This window comes from Dama dama, chromosome 23, assembly GCF_033118175.1.
Source record: "Dama dama isolate Ldn47 chromosome 23, ASM3311817v1, whole genome shotgun sequence".
NCBI lineage: Eukaryota > Metazoa > Chordata > Mammalia > Artiodactyla > Cervidae > Dama > Dama dama.
The window spans coordinates 55,413,317-55,428,385 of NC_083703.1; the positions used below are offsets into that span (position 1 = coordinate 55,413,317).

The 15,069-nt window shown below is 50.1% G+C and overlaps 1 protein-coding gene across 2 annotated transcripts in view; it reads right to left on the bottom strand.

Moving 5' to 3' along the window:
• CDH4 (cadherin 4) overlaps positions 1–15,069 on the bottom strand; it is a 473,737-nt gene that overhangs the window by 11,973 nt on the left and 446,695 nt on the right. For both annotated transcript variants that reach the window (XM_061125799.1, XM_061125800.1), the window contains one exon: positions 5,892–6,029. In XM_061125799.1, coding sequence (XP_060981782.1) covers positions 5,892–6,029 — 138 coding nt within the window. The remainder of the gene's footprint in view (positions 1–5,891; positions 6,030–15,069) is intronic.

Below are 15,069 nucleotides of genomic sequence, written 5' to 3' on the forward strand. Positions count from 1 at the left end.
GAAGACATTCCTGTGTTCAGAGAGGTCTGGCCATCAGCCCAAGGTCACACAACAGGGACTCTGGGGGCAGAAGGGGTTTCCTGACTCCAGGAGACCCTCCTGTGGGCTTGTGTGTGGGTGGTGAGGGGGCTGGGTCTTGGGGCTTTGGTCGAGGACTGGGGCCTGCTATGGGGCTGTGTTCTGGGGGCTCAGCCCTGCCCCCCAGGGAGTGCTGAGGTCAGTGGCCTTCTGACAGCAGGAAAGCCATGCAGGGGCAGCAAGCGTAGTGCAGGCCCAGAGCAGGCAAAGGGAAAATGACTTTTAACTAACGTTTAAGAATAGGAATCGGATCATGCAAATCCACCCTCCCATCTCTTCAGCTTCTGCTGATTGTTCTTGATTAAACTCGATAAAAATAGCCCAGCTGTGTGTCGGGGTGTGGCCAGCCCCCACTGAACCCAGCAGACCATGTCCTGGGGTCCTGCTTGCCACGGGGCCCCAGGAACATGCTCCAGGGTGCCTCCTTGGTCATATGCACACCCTGGCCAGGGTCTCAGTGTAATTCCTGGGCTTCCCACTCTTCAGAGGTGGGTGTGGACCTGGGAGTATCTTGCTGGTCATCCCCCTGCCCCTGTGCAGATGCCCTGGTGCACATAAGGAGTCAGGACGGTGTCCTCCTCCTCCTCTCCCCCTCCCCTTTGCCTCCTTGTGGGTCACCCAGGATCCAGCATTTCTGGGGGCTCAGCGTGTTTGCAGTGTGGCTGGTGTGCAGAAGGGCAGATGAGGTTAAGATTAGAAGCACCAAGAGCCACAGGACGCCAGGCTGTCAAAGCCAGACCAGGGCTCGAGACAGTGGACAGAAGTGGTCCCCCGTGGACCCGCCCTGCAGGAGGTTGGGTGTAGGGGCCGCCTCGAGGCCCCCTCAGGAGCTGCAGAAGCCGGGGTGGGGGAGGGCTGGCAGGTGCAGAGGACACGGGAGCTGGGAGGGTATCGGAGGACAGGGGTGTGGTGAGCAGGTGGCCGGGGGAGCAGGAGACCTCAGGCAGCCCAGAAATAACTCTCTGGGCCTCAGGTGTCTCTGGTGGGGAAAGGGTCTCAGCCATTTTCCTGAGAGAAAACCCTCCTGTTAGGAAGAGGTGTTTGAACATGAGGCTTCACAACGTATGGCTGATCGTCCAGCTGTTCAGAGGAATTCTGTGGGCACGTCTACAGGGAGCGGCAGGTATGGGGGATGGTTCTGATGGGGTCACGTGAGTGGCTGTTCTTTTTAACTGAAGTCTAGTTGATTTACAGTGTCTATTAGTTTTAGGTGCGCAGCAAAGTGATTCAGTTATATGTATAGATATGTATATTCTTTTTCAGATTCTTTCGTCATATAGGTTAAAAATACTGAGTTCCCTGTGCTATACAGTAGGTCCTCGTGGGTTATCTATTTTATAATAGTAGTGTATATATGTTAATCCCAAACTCCTAGTTTACTCCTCTCCCCACTTTGCCTTTTGATAACCATAAGCTTGTTTTCTAAGTCCCTGAATCTCTTTTCTGTTTTGTAAATAAATTCATTGTATTGTTTTTTTTTAGATTTGACATATAAGTGATATCATACTGTATTTGTCTTTCTCTGTCTGACTTTATTTACTGTGATCATTATCTGTCCCTGTTGCTGTACATGGTATTATTTCATTCTTTTTTATGGCTGAGTAATATTCCATTATGTCCCACACCTTTATCTATTCCTGTCTCAGTGGACACTTAAATTACTCCCATGTCCTGTCTGTTGTAAATAGTGCTGCAGTGAACACTGGGATGTGTGCATCTTCTCAAATTATGGTTTTCTCTGGATTATATATGCCCAGGAGTGGGACTGCTGGATACTATCTAGATCTGTATTCAGTTTTTTAAGGAACCACCATACTGTTCTCCATAGTGGCTGCACCAGTCTGCATTCCCACCAACAGTGTAGGAGGGCTCCCTTTTCACTACAGCCTCTGCAGCATTTGTTGTTTGCAGACTTTTAAATGATGGCCATTCTTACTGGTGGGAGGTGGTATCTCTTTGCAGTTTTGATTTCCATTTCGCTACCAATTAGCATTGTTGACCATCTTTTCATGTGCCTTTTGGCTATTTCTATATCTTATCTGGAAAAATGTCTACTTAGGTTTTCTGCCCATTTTTTGATTGGGTGGTTTTTTTATACTGAGCCGCATGAGCTGTTTGAGTATTTTGGAGATTAAGTCCTCGTCAGTTGCTTCATTTGCAAGTATTTCCTCCCATTCCGTAGGTTGTCCTTTCATTTACGGTTTGCTCTGCTGTGTAAAAACTCTAAAGTTTTATTAGGTCCTACTTGTTTTTTTAAAATTTATTTTAAATATTTATTTATTTGGCTGCTCTGGGTCTTAGTTGAGGCATGTGGGATCTAGTTCCCTAACCAGGGATTGAACCTGGCCCCCTGCATTGGGAGAGAGGAGTCCTAGTCACTGGACCACCAGGGAAGTCCCTATTTGTTTTTATTTTCAGTACTCTGGAAGATGGATCTAAAGATATATTGCTGTGATTTATGTCAAAGAGCATCCTCCCTATATTTTCCTCTAGAAGTTTATAGTATCTGGTCTTATATTTAAGTCTTTAATCCATTTTGAGTTTTTGTATGATATTAGAGAATGTTATAATTTCATTCTTTTACACATAGCTGTCCAGTTTTCCCAGCACCACTTACTGAAGAGACTGTCTTTTCTCCATTATATATTCTTGCCTCCTTTGTCATAGATTAGGTGACCATAGGTGTGTGTGGGTTTATTTCTAAACTTTCTATCTTGTTCCATTGGTCTATATTTTTATTTTTGTGCCAGTATCATAGTGTCTTGATGACTGTAGCTTTTAGTATAGTGTGAAGTGAGGGAGCCTGATTCCTCCAGCTCCGTTTTTCTCTCTCATTATTTCTTTGGCTGTTTGGGGTCTTTTGTGTTTCCATACAAATTGTGAAATTTTTTGTTCCAGTTCTGTGAAGAATGCCATTGGTAATTTGATCAAGATTGCATTGGATCTGTAGGTTGTCTTGGGTAGTAGAGTCATTTTGACAATATTGATTCTTCCAATCCACTTAGTGTATTTCTCCATCTGTTTGTGTTGTCTTTAATTCCTTTCATCAGTGTCTCATATTTTCTGAGTACAGGTTTTTTGTCTCTGTAGGTAGGTTTATTCCTATGTATTTTATTCTTTTTGTTGTGATGTTAAGTGGGATTGTTCTCTTAATTTCCCTTCTGATCTTTCATTGTAAATTTGTAGAAATGCAACAGATTTCTATACATTAATTTTGTATACTACAACTTTACCAAATTCATTGATGAGCTCTGGTAGCATCTTTAGGATTTTCATGTATAGGATCATGTAATCTGCCAACAGTGACAGTTTTACTTCTTTTTCTTCTATGATTGCCTTGGTTAGGAGTCCCAAAACTATGCCAAATAAAAGCAGCAAGAGTGGACATTCTTGTCTTGTTCTTACCTTAGAAGAAATGCTTTTACGTTCTCATAGCTGAGTATGATGTTAACTGTGGGTTTGTCATACATGGCCTTTATTATGTTGAGGTAGGTGCCCTCTATGCCCACTTTCTGGACAGTTTTTTTATCATAAATGAGTGTTGAATTTTATCAAAAGTTTTTTTCTGCATCTATTTAGATGATCCTATGGTTTTTATTCTTCAATTTGTTAATGTGGTGGATCATACTGATTGATTTGCAGATGTTGACAAATACTTGTATCCCTGGGATGAATTCTCCTTGCTTATGGTGGGAGGTCCCAGTCTTTTTTTAAATTGATTGATACTTTTAATGTGTTGTTGGATTCTGTTTGCTAGTGTTTTGTTGAGGATTTTTGCATCTATGTTCATCAGTGATATTGGCCTGTAATTTTCCTCTTTTGAAGCATCTGCCTGATTTTGGTATCAAGGTGATGGTAGCTTCATAGAATGAGTTGTTCCTTCCTCTGCAATTTTTCAGAATAGTTTCAAAAAGATATGTGTTAACTCTTTTCTAAATATTTGATGGAATTCACCTGTGAAGCCATCTGGTCTTGGACTCTTGTTTGTTGGGAGTTTTAAATCACAGACTCAACTTCAGTACTCGTTATTGGTCTGGTCATATTTTCTATTTCTTCATGGTTCAGTTTTTTTCTAGGTTGTCTAATTTATTGCCATATGGTTGCCTGTAATAGTCTCAAAGAACCAATTTTTAGTTTAACTGACCTTTCCTGAGATGGGATTTGTTTACATTGTGAGAGTGCTCTCCTCCCATCATGTTGTGGTTTCTTCTTTATATCCCTGGATGTAGAAAATCTCTTTTGGCAAGTCCCAGTCTTTTTTTATTGATGACTGTTCAGCAGTTGTGATTTTGAGTTTTGTGGTAGGAGATGGGCTCAAGGCCTTCTACTCTACCATCCTGCCTTCTCCTCTATTCCCCATTCCTATTCTTGCAACCTTTCTGTGAACTTGAAATTATTTCTAAACACATGTTGAAAAAATTCCAAGGCCATTTGGAATCTGGATGCGGAAATGTCTTCAGGACACATCATAAACAAAAAACTAGAAATGACGCAAGGACAGAATTAAAACACCAGGGCCTCTTCCTCAAAGTAAGTCATTTTGTAACTTTAAGTTGTTGTGCTATGTGTGTGAATGACCTAACCAAAATTCAAGTTAAAAGAGAATGATTAAGTTGGGAGACATAATGAAAATTTGTTCCTGAAAGTTTCCAAGGATCCATGCTGAGAACAGAAAAACCCCAGAAGGGTGGGGGCTGCCTTGGTTATGGGCTTGGGGTTCCTGCAGGCTGGGGGGATGTCTCACTCATGTCCAGACTCCCTGGACGTTGCCCCCTGGCCCTGGAGAGCCCACAAAACGGAAGCTATCCCACCCTGACCCCACAGGGCGATCTGCCATCTGCCCACCAGGTGGCACTGTGCCCTCACAGCTGGGACTGCCCTCTTCCCGCCTTGGTCCAACGGGACCTAGAGCCTGGGACCCTGGGATGCAGGACGGAGGGCTGCGAGATTGGGATTGAAGGGTGTGGGGGCTGTGGGGAAGCAGGATGAGGGGATGCTGATGTGGGCTCATTGCGAGGGGCTCTGGCCTGTGAGATGCCTCCACAGCAAGCTGACCCACCTCCTGGGAAGGGTCTCCTCTCCTTCCCCTGAGAGCTCAGCTTCTGGGGCCCACTCCCAGCTGCTCCCCTTGTGGACTCTGTGGCTCTGGGTAAGTGACTTAGCCTCTCTGAGCCTCAACCTCCTCTCCCATAGCTGGGTCCTGAGCCTCAAGGGGTTGGTGGGGACCACAGGTTGACCAGAGGCCCAGGCTGGTGCTGGGGGAGACGGGCTCTGCAGCCTGGTTGGTGCCCCAGGTCTTCATTTGTTGCAGTTACTTTCTCATCTACTCGGTGCCCCGGGAGCCCTCACTGACCACGCTCCCACCACCCACCACATTTCCGGCCAGGCAGCTGCAGGGTGGGTGTATGTAGGTCTCTGTCCTGTCAGCACCTCCACCCCAGGCAAGTGGACCAAAGGACAGATCCTTGGGAACCCAGAGGCGTTGGGAGCCCATGACTCCTGGTGGCTCTGTGATCCCACGGCTGTGCCACTAGGCCGTTCCTGTGGGCACTCAGGTCGGTGGGCAGCCTGGCTTGTGGCCTGGTCACAGCCTGCCTGCCGTGCCTGAAGGGGCAGGACACACTGTGGCCCCCACTGCCCTCCTGCTGATGGTGGGCTGTGGAGGGTCCTGCCAGAGGGACCTGGCATGTCCCCCTGCAGCCCGCAGCCTGTCCCGCTGAGCATACCCCAAAGTGGCCGACACTTCAGCCTCTCCCTAGAGCCTGAACACCACTGGCCAAGTCCTCCAGATTCAAGAAGGGACACCCACTCACCGTACTGGCAGTGAACTCCGGTGGGTTGTCGTTCACGTCCGTCACTGTGATGATGGCGGTGGCTGTGTTGGAGAGGCCGTAGTTCAGGTTCCCTTCCATGTCTGTGGCCTGAATGATGACCATGTACTGCTGGACTTTCTAGAAGGGACAAGGGGGAAGAACAGAGCAGCCGTTTGGGTTTAGCTGTTTATACTTTCATCAAAGAAACATATTCCCTGGATGGACTCAGCTGCTGCTGGGTCCCCTTCCTGCCCAGGGTATTGGGCGCTGGGTGCTTGGCAGGTGACTTGGCAGAAGAACATTTTCTTCACTCACAGTGGGTGGCAAGGTCTTTGCCTTTATCCCAGCACCTGGCTTTCACACGTGTGGATCAAAGTAGAAGGAAGGGAAAGGGGGCTTGGACTGTAAGACACTGAGGTCTGTAAAATCAGGGTGGAAGTGTGCAAAGAGAGGCGACCCCAGATGTGTGTCTTCAGGGATCTAATTTCTTTAGCATCTTCAGTGTCAGAAATTCAAACAGGAGAAGGGAAGTTGAACCCCCCCGACCCTGTTATCTGCACACCAGCAGACTGTGTCTGCATGCTGCCTGGAAGGAGCGGTTAGTGTTCGGATACAGGTGTGGGGTTTAGGAGGCAAATAAAGCTGAATGGGGGCAGCGGATTTCTGGGCACTGAAGGGGCTCCCCAACCCTCCTGCAGCCAGACCTGGGCAGGAGCCATCAGTGCAGCACCCCGAGAGAGCAGTGCCTGGTAAGGTGTCTAGACCTTCGTGGGTAGTTGTGAGTCACTGAGGAGCCTTTGAGGATCAGTAAACTCTGGCCTATGGGCCAAATCTGTCTGCCACTGCCTGTTTTTTGTAAATAAAGTTTTATTGGCACACAGCCAGGTTCATTCATTTACACATTGTCTGTGGCTGATTTTGCACAACAGCTGAGCTAAGTGGCTGTGATGAGCAAAGCCTAAAACATTTGCTATTTGGTCCCTTTCAGATGTTTGAGTCTCTCTAGCAAGTAGTGTTGGGAAAGCTGGACAGCCACATGTAAATGAAGTTAGAACACTCGCTCACACAATACACAAAAAAATATGACACAACACCATAAAACTCTTAGAAGAGAACATAGGCAAAACATTCTCTGACATAAAACATAGCAGTGTTGTTTTTTTTTTTTAGGTCAGTCTCCTAAGGCAATAGAAGCAAAAATAAACACAAGTTTTGCACACCAAAGGAAACTTTAAACAAAGTGAGAAGACAACCTACAGATTGGGAGAAAATATTTGCAAATGATGTAATCGATAAGGGCTTAATTTCTGAAATATACAAACAGCTCATACAAATAAATAACAAAAAACCCAAATAACCCAATAAAAAAATGGGCAGAAGACCCAAGTATACGTGTCTCCAAAGAAGATATACAGATGGCCAACAGGCATATGGAAAGATGTTCAACCTCACTAATAATTGTGCGTGCTAAGTTGCTTAGTCACATCTGACTGTTTGCAACCCCTGTAGCCCACCAGGCTCCTCTGTCCATGGAATTCTCCAGACAAGAATACTGGAGTGGGTTGCCATTTCCTCCTCCAAGGGATCAAACCTGGATCTCCTGTATTGCTGGTGGATTTTTTTTTACCAACTGAATCACCAGGGAAGCCCTTACTAATAGAGAAATGCAAATCAAAACCACAATGAATTATCACCTCACACTGGTCAGAATGGCCATCATCAAAAATATCTATAAGCAATAAATGCTGGACAGGATGTGGAAAAAGGGAACCCTCTTTCACTGTTAATGCGAGTGTAAATTGGTGCAGCCACCATGGAGAACAGTATGGCGGTTCCTTAAAAAGCTAAGAATAGACTTACCATATTTTCTAGCAATCCCACTCCTAGGTGTATATCCAGAGAAAACTCTTAATTTGAAAAGACACATATAACCACAATGCTAACAGCTGCATTACTTACAATAGCCAAGGCATTGTGTCCATCAACAGATGAATAAAGATGTGGTATATACATAACAGTGGAATATTACTCAGCCATAAAAAGAATGAAATAATGTCATTTTCAGCAATGTGGGAGGAACTAGAGATTATCATACTAAATGAAGTCAGAGACAAACATATGATAGCACTTATATTGTGGAATCTAAAGTATGATACAAATGAACTTCATTTATGAAAGACTCACAGAGAACAGACCTATGGTTACCAAAGGGGAAGGAGGGGGTGAGGGAAGGATGGAGTGGGAGTTGGGATTAGCAGATACAAAGGACTACATATAAACTAGATGAACAATAAGACCCTGCTACAGAGCACAGGGGGCTGGATTCAGTATCCTGTGATAAAGTGATGTTTCTCTAGCACTTCTGTCCCTGACCCTCCAGGGCACCGCTGGCCTGAGGGCAGACTCGGGGCCCAATTGTCGTAGCCTTGGGGTGGTTGTGGTGGGGGCTCCCCCTCTGGACATGCCGGTTACCCCCACAGTGCAGACTAACACCGTGCCCCCCTCCAGGTGTGTCTGCGGGTTGTCCCTGACAGCAAACACATTCTTATACTACAGTAAACACATTTAAAAGCAGTTTCTCAGACTCACAGACTTAGAGAATGAACTTGGGGAAGGAGTGGTGGGGAAGTGATAGTTATGGAGTTTGGGATGGATATGTACACACTGCTGTATTCAAAATGGATAACCACAGGGAACTCTGCTCAATGTTACGTGGCAGCCTGGATGGGAGGGGAGTTTGACATGTGTATGTATGGCTGAGTCCCTTTGCTGTGCACCTCGAACTATCACCACATTGTTAATCGGCTATACCCCATACAAAATAAAAAGTTTAAAAAAAAATAAAAGCAGTTTCTGCCACTGCTATAAATGGCAAACCAGCATCACCCGCCATAAATAGAAATTAGTCCTAAACATGACTGTTTATTTCTAAAGGTCCGTCTGTGAATATCTAGGCCCAGCCCACAAAGTATGGGGAAGAGGGGGACCCAGGCCGACAGAGCCTAGAGCAGCCTCCTGTCATCTCTCATCGCGCAGAGAAACGGAGGCCAAGAGACACATACAGGTGCCGAGAAGACCCTTCCCCTCTCACCTGGCGGGTCTGGTTAACACAGAGCTGGGGGCTCACCTCTGCTTCCTGGGGAGGAGCCACGGGTCCCAGGAGCAGGTGGTGGCCTCAGCGGGCTCCTTCTCTCCCCTCCTGCCTCGTCCACTTTGCTGTGGCCACGGGGCCTCCTTGCTGCTCCTCAAACGCACATTCCCCTCCCCCCCGGGGTCATGCAGGGCTGCTTTACCTGCTCTGACACTGCTTGCGCCCATCAGCCTTCCCTCCTTGAATAAAATACAAGTGTGCACCTGCTCCCCCTGACAGACACCCACTCTCCTGAGACCCTGCTTTTCTTCTCAGCGTCAGCACGGCGGCCCTCTGCCTGTTCTTGCTCCAGATCCCGGGACTTTGTGATCAGAGCTCTCCCTCCAGCATCTAGAGCACGTGTACACACTGTCACTGGACGGAGGGGACCCTCCCTGGCACCCGCGGTGACCGTCTGCGTCACAGCTTGGCTCTGCAGGCACTGGTCGATTGCTAGTTGATTCCAGCTGTGCTAGACACTGGCCTGGGCTGAGGACGGTGGCACACCTCGGACAGGCCTGTCCTAGAGCAGCTGGCCCAGGACGGGGGTGGGTGTTGGGGACGCCCCTTCGGCTGACCCCCTCCACAGGCTTGACTGCAGAGATGTTTCTGGACCTCGCACAACATAAACCGCGGCAGGCAGAGTCAGGGAGGGGGCTCCTGGGATCAGTGTTGAATGGAGACCACCTCACGGCTGGCGATCTTGCAGGGCTGAGGCATCCAGAGTCCCACTGCGGGGCACCCCCAGGGCTCTGCCAACCCAACGTGGAAGCTCTGGCCACCTGGGGTCCTGGGGGATGAGGAGCAGGAAGGAGATGCAGGGCCTCCCGTCTGACCTGCCCAGGCCCTGCTCTGCGCGGACGTCATGGGGAAGACGACACGCAAGACCCGGCTCAGGAGCCCACTGTCCAGTGCAGGCAACTCCTCACTAAACGGGTCACACATGGGCTACACAGCCGGCCCGGGACAGATGGCACTTGGCTCCTGGGCCCCAGCCGCCCACCTCTGCTCCCACTCTGCTCTCGGTGGCCCACAGAGGTCATACTTCAGGGACAGTAAAGAGATGATGGGACAACCTGGTGACTGGTGAAGTTGTGCTCACAAGTCCATCATGAGCCTTTTATTTATTTATTTTTTTCCAAGTCCATCATGAGCCTTTTAGATAAAGTCAAGGTCGAGATGGACCTGCGCCCCCTGGGTCAGGGCAGCCCAGTGCAACAACAGGTGTCCAGTAAGAGAAGATGAGGGCAGAGGGCACACGAGACGGGGCAGAGGCTGCAGTGACCACAAGCCAAGGATGCCAAGGGCTGCAGCATGACTGGAAGCTAGCGGATGCACAGGCAGTGTTCCATGACCCTCCAGAAGGAACCAGCATGGCCCAGCCTTCGTTTCGGACCCCTGGCCTCCACAGCTGTCATTTGACGGCACACAGTGTGTGGTCACCCCAGGAGCCAAGGCCTCAGCTTGCCCTTCCCAGGCCACTGGCAGGATTGAGGCCCCCGAAACAGCCCCATCCCCACGCTGGCCTTCCTTGAAGCAGATGGCGAGACCCCCGCTGGGAGAGGCTGTCCTGCGATCCCATGGCCTCAGCATCGGGACTCTGCCCGTGCCACTGCCTGGTGGGAGGGAGGGAGATCCAGGCTGGAGGGCTGAGAGGAGGGACCTCACCCCAACTTGGCTCCTGGGACCCCACAGCAAAGGGAGGGATTTAACCAGAGCAGAGGAGGGAAAGTGTTCACCCCTTCACACCGCTGTCATGTGACTGACTGCATCAAGAAGTCACCCCTCCAATCTTTATTATCTCTTTAATTGTGGAATCACCGCCTTTACTTTGAGACCATTATCGGCTGCGGCCCTAAGAAGACACTGGAGAACCAAACCATCTCAGAGACAGGGACACTTCATGTGTGTGTTTGCATGGGTGTATATGCATGTGCAAGCTTGTGTTCTTGTGTGTATGCTTGTGCTTCTGGACCCGTATGTATGCATGTGTATGTTTGTGTACCAGTGTATGTGCACATACATGTACATGTATAGGCACATGTATGTCTGTGTGTATGTATGTACATGTGGTGTGTTTGTGTGTGCATGCCTGGGACTGTGTGCACGTTGGTGCCTGTGCGAGTGTGTATTGTACAGACTACCACCACTAGAGGGCATGCTGGTCCTGCTTTTGGGAGCCAGGTGGTGGTGGTGGGGTCCTTCTAGGCTGTGTGGTGCAGGGGTGAGGGGAGTGCGGTGTGCAGAAAGAAAATCCAGAGAGAAGGAGGCAATATGGGCAGGGAGCAGAGCCCAGTGTCTCCCCATGGGTGGGGCCTCTGAGATCCAGCCAGGCCAACTGGGCTCAAGACAGGTCATCATGGGGGCACTGGGGGAATGCGGGCCAGGCTCTGCTGTGGCTTTAGCTTTAGAAAGTATATTTTCCAGACTTCATAATGGTCACCTGAGAGTGGGGGGGGGGGGGGCCCAGGTGGACCCTAGGAAATGTCCCTGGACAGACACCCTCTTGCAAATGTTCTAGCTTTACTAGTGTGAGTAAGAGATTTGATGCTTTTATTTAAAAAGCCTTCCTCGGGCCTTGCTTCTTGGCCTTAGCGTGCTTGTCACCATTTGCGTGAGGCCGGGGAGGGGTCCCAGAGTTGGTGGGCTGTGTGGGGCTGTTTTCAGGGTGGTTCTAGTGCCTCCTGCTGGTGGATCCACAGACCACATGCAGTAGCCCCACCCGTCCTTCGGCCAGCCCTGGGGAATAGGGTGCAATACCATCCCCACTTTGCAGGTGATCAAACTGGGTTCTCAGGTCGGAATTGGTGAGCCATGTGGTGGCTGGATCCCGGACTCCAGTAAAACCTTCTTCCTGGGTCCCCCTGGGACTCAGAGAGGACCCTGGGCCCAGCTCTGGACCAGTCATCGGCCAGCGTTCCTCCTGCACCTCTCCTCTCCCTATAACGCCCACCCCAGCGGAGCTGGAGGGAGGTGGGGTCGTGGGCCACCCGCCGGAGGATGGTTGGTGATAGCTGCGGCCACCAGGGGGCGTACTGAGCAGGTGCCCCTGCCGGTCAGCCTGGCAGCTGCCCAACAGTCCCCCTGCTCCTGCCGGATGCAGAGCCTCCAGAGCTGGGCAGCAGTGGTGCTGCAGTGAATTCATTAAAACGTGATCTGACCATTTTCCAGTTCAGGAGGAGGGAAGAAAACTGCAAGCGGGAGTCCCTGGGGTTTTCACTCACCTCCCCATAGCTCAGCATTTAAATTTTGCAGAACATCCATCAATAATGCAGCCGGCTGGCCTGCCCTAGAAAAGCATCAAAGATTCCTGCACCCTCCACCCTCGGCCCTCTCCACTTGGGGCTGCCAGGACACGCAGCTCGGACCCTGCTGCCCCACTGCTCCTGGGACTGGGCCAGCCTGTCCCTGAAGACACTGCAGTCTAACCGCCTGCCCGTGTCTGGTTCTCATGTACTCAGCCCGTGGGTGTCCTCAGGGCCTGAGAACACAGCAGGGGACCCACTAGATGGGCCCTGGGCGTGGGGCGAGCCACAAGGCTGATGACCTGTTCACACAAGCGCATTGAGACTCGTCCCAAAAGGCATGGAGTGTGTGGCCACCGTGGAAAATAGGCAGCGGGTCCTGGGAATTTACACAGTCACCTTCTGACCACAAGTCCATGTCTAGGCATATGCCCAAGCAGGGGCTGTTCTGTGATCACAGCAGGACCTGGCATGGGGAGTGGTCTGAACGCCCACCAGTTGACGAGGGGATGAGCAAATGTGCCTGTCTGCAGCAGAATACAATTCAGCCATGAAAAGGGGTGAAGCACTGACCCCAGCCACAGCGTGGACAAGCCTTGAATGCTAGATGCTCAGTGAGAACGGCCAGACCTGCAAAGGCTCACGGGTTGTAGGAAATGCCCAAAGCAGGCCACTCCACTGGGAGGGCAGGATAGAGGGGCCGGGCCTGGGGGGCTGAGGGTGGGGAGTCACTGCTGATACCCGGGTATCCTTCAGGGCTAGAAAGGTCCTGAGGTAGACAGTGGTCAGGGGGATGGGGAGGGAGCACAGTGCTGCAGAGGTGCCAAACACTGCCGACCCACCCACGTGAACACAGGGGGCTTCGCAGACCCAAATGACACTTCCAGGTGCCCACACTCCACTCCTGCCTCGTGGGGTTCCCAGGCACCCGTACCCCATGCTGGGCCTGCAGGCCAACCACAGGCTGAATAGCCTCACAGGGCACCCCCTCCGCACTCACAGCTTCAGCCTGGCGGCACCACCCTGATCTGGATGGGAAGCTGGCCTGTGCCAGGTGGTACCCCAGTCCATCCTCCTGGTGGCTCCAGACTCTAGGCCCCAGGTCTGCTGGTGCTTCTCTTAAAAGCCACTGTCAAGAGTGAGAATACAGGGCTTCCCTGGTGGCTCAGTGGTAAAGAATCTACCTACCAGTGTAGGAGACACAGGTTCGAATCCTGGTGTGGGAAGATTCCACATGCCTCGGGGCAGCTAAGCCCCAGAAAGCAGGTATGGGGCTGAGGGCCTGAGCCACTCCCGGGCATCCTCTGTGGGCAGCTGCCCTGTGGTCTGGATGGCTCTGTCCCGCATGGAGAGAATCCATCAGGGAACTCAGCACAGACCCTGGCTTTTATTTTGCATTTCTCATCTTTCTCTAAAGGAAGTGTTGTCATCTGCTTTCCCCGGGGCTTATTTCCCACTGTGACAACATTAAGTGGAGGCCGGCAGGGAGGTGACATCTGGAAAGCCCTGGAAACCGGCTGGACCCAGTGTGGCCAGGAGCGTGGTGTCGGGGGTCCTCGTGAAGACAGATGCACAGGCGGTGCGTCCTGAGGGGTTGCCCTGCTCGCTGCCAGATCCCCACGTCTGCAGGACCATCCTGTGACTCAGGAGACCCTTGGAAGGCACGGGCGAGGTCAGTCTCAGAGGCAAGCTGCAGCCCTGAGACCCTCCTAGGATCACTTTTCTTCTTCTCTCTGTTCTCTTTTTTTGGGGGTGCAAAGACTTCAGGGGTGAGGACCCAGTTGTGAGGGGGGTCAGTAGATTCAATGGGCATTTTTTTTTCCTCTGAGACCACAAAGCCGCATTTGGTGTCTTAAAAACAGTGTTCGGCAAAAATGATTCAAGAATTGGCCAGTGGGATATATTGAACCCCCTTCGTGGATCACAGCCTTGTCGTGGTAAAGTGACTTGTGTAGCTGATTGAAGCTATGGTAACTCAATGGTGCAGGGCTACACAGATGGATGGATCATAGTGGGGAGTTCTGACAAAACATGGTCCACTGGAGGGGGAAATGGCAACCCACTCCAGTATTCTTGCCCCAAGAACCCCATGAAGAGTATGAGAAGGCAAAAAGACATGACACTGGAAGATAAGCCACCCAGGCTGGTAGGTGTCCAGTATGCTACTGGGGAAGAGTGAAGGGCAATTACTAATAGCTCCAGAAAGAAGGAAGTGGCTGGGCCAAAGCAGAAACACTGCTCAGCTGTGGATGTGTCTGGTGGTGAAAATCAAGTCCAGTGCTGGAAAGAACAATACTGCATAGGAACCTGAAATGTTACATCCATGAATCAAGGTAAACTGGAGGTGGTCAAGCAGGAGATGGTAAGAGTGAACATCGACCTCTTAGGAATCAGTGAACTAAAATGGACAGGAATTGGCGAATTTAATTCAGATGGCCATTGTATCTACTAATGTGGGCAAGAATCCCTTAGAAGAAATAGAGTAGCCTTCATAGTCAACAAGAGTCCAAAATGCGGTACTTGGATGAAGTCTCAAAAATGACAGAATGATCTCTGTTCACTTCTAAGGCAAACCAACATCACAGTAATCCAAGTCTATGCCCCAACCACTAATGCCGAAGAAGCTGAAGTTGACCAGTTCTATGAAGACCTACAAGACCTTCTAGAACTAACACCAAAAAAGATATCCTTTCATCACAGGGGACTGGAATGCAAAAGTAGGAAGTCAAGAGATACCTGGAGTAACAGGCAAGTTTGGCCTTGGAGTAAAAAATGAAGCAGGGCAAAGGCTAACAGAGTTTTG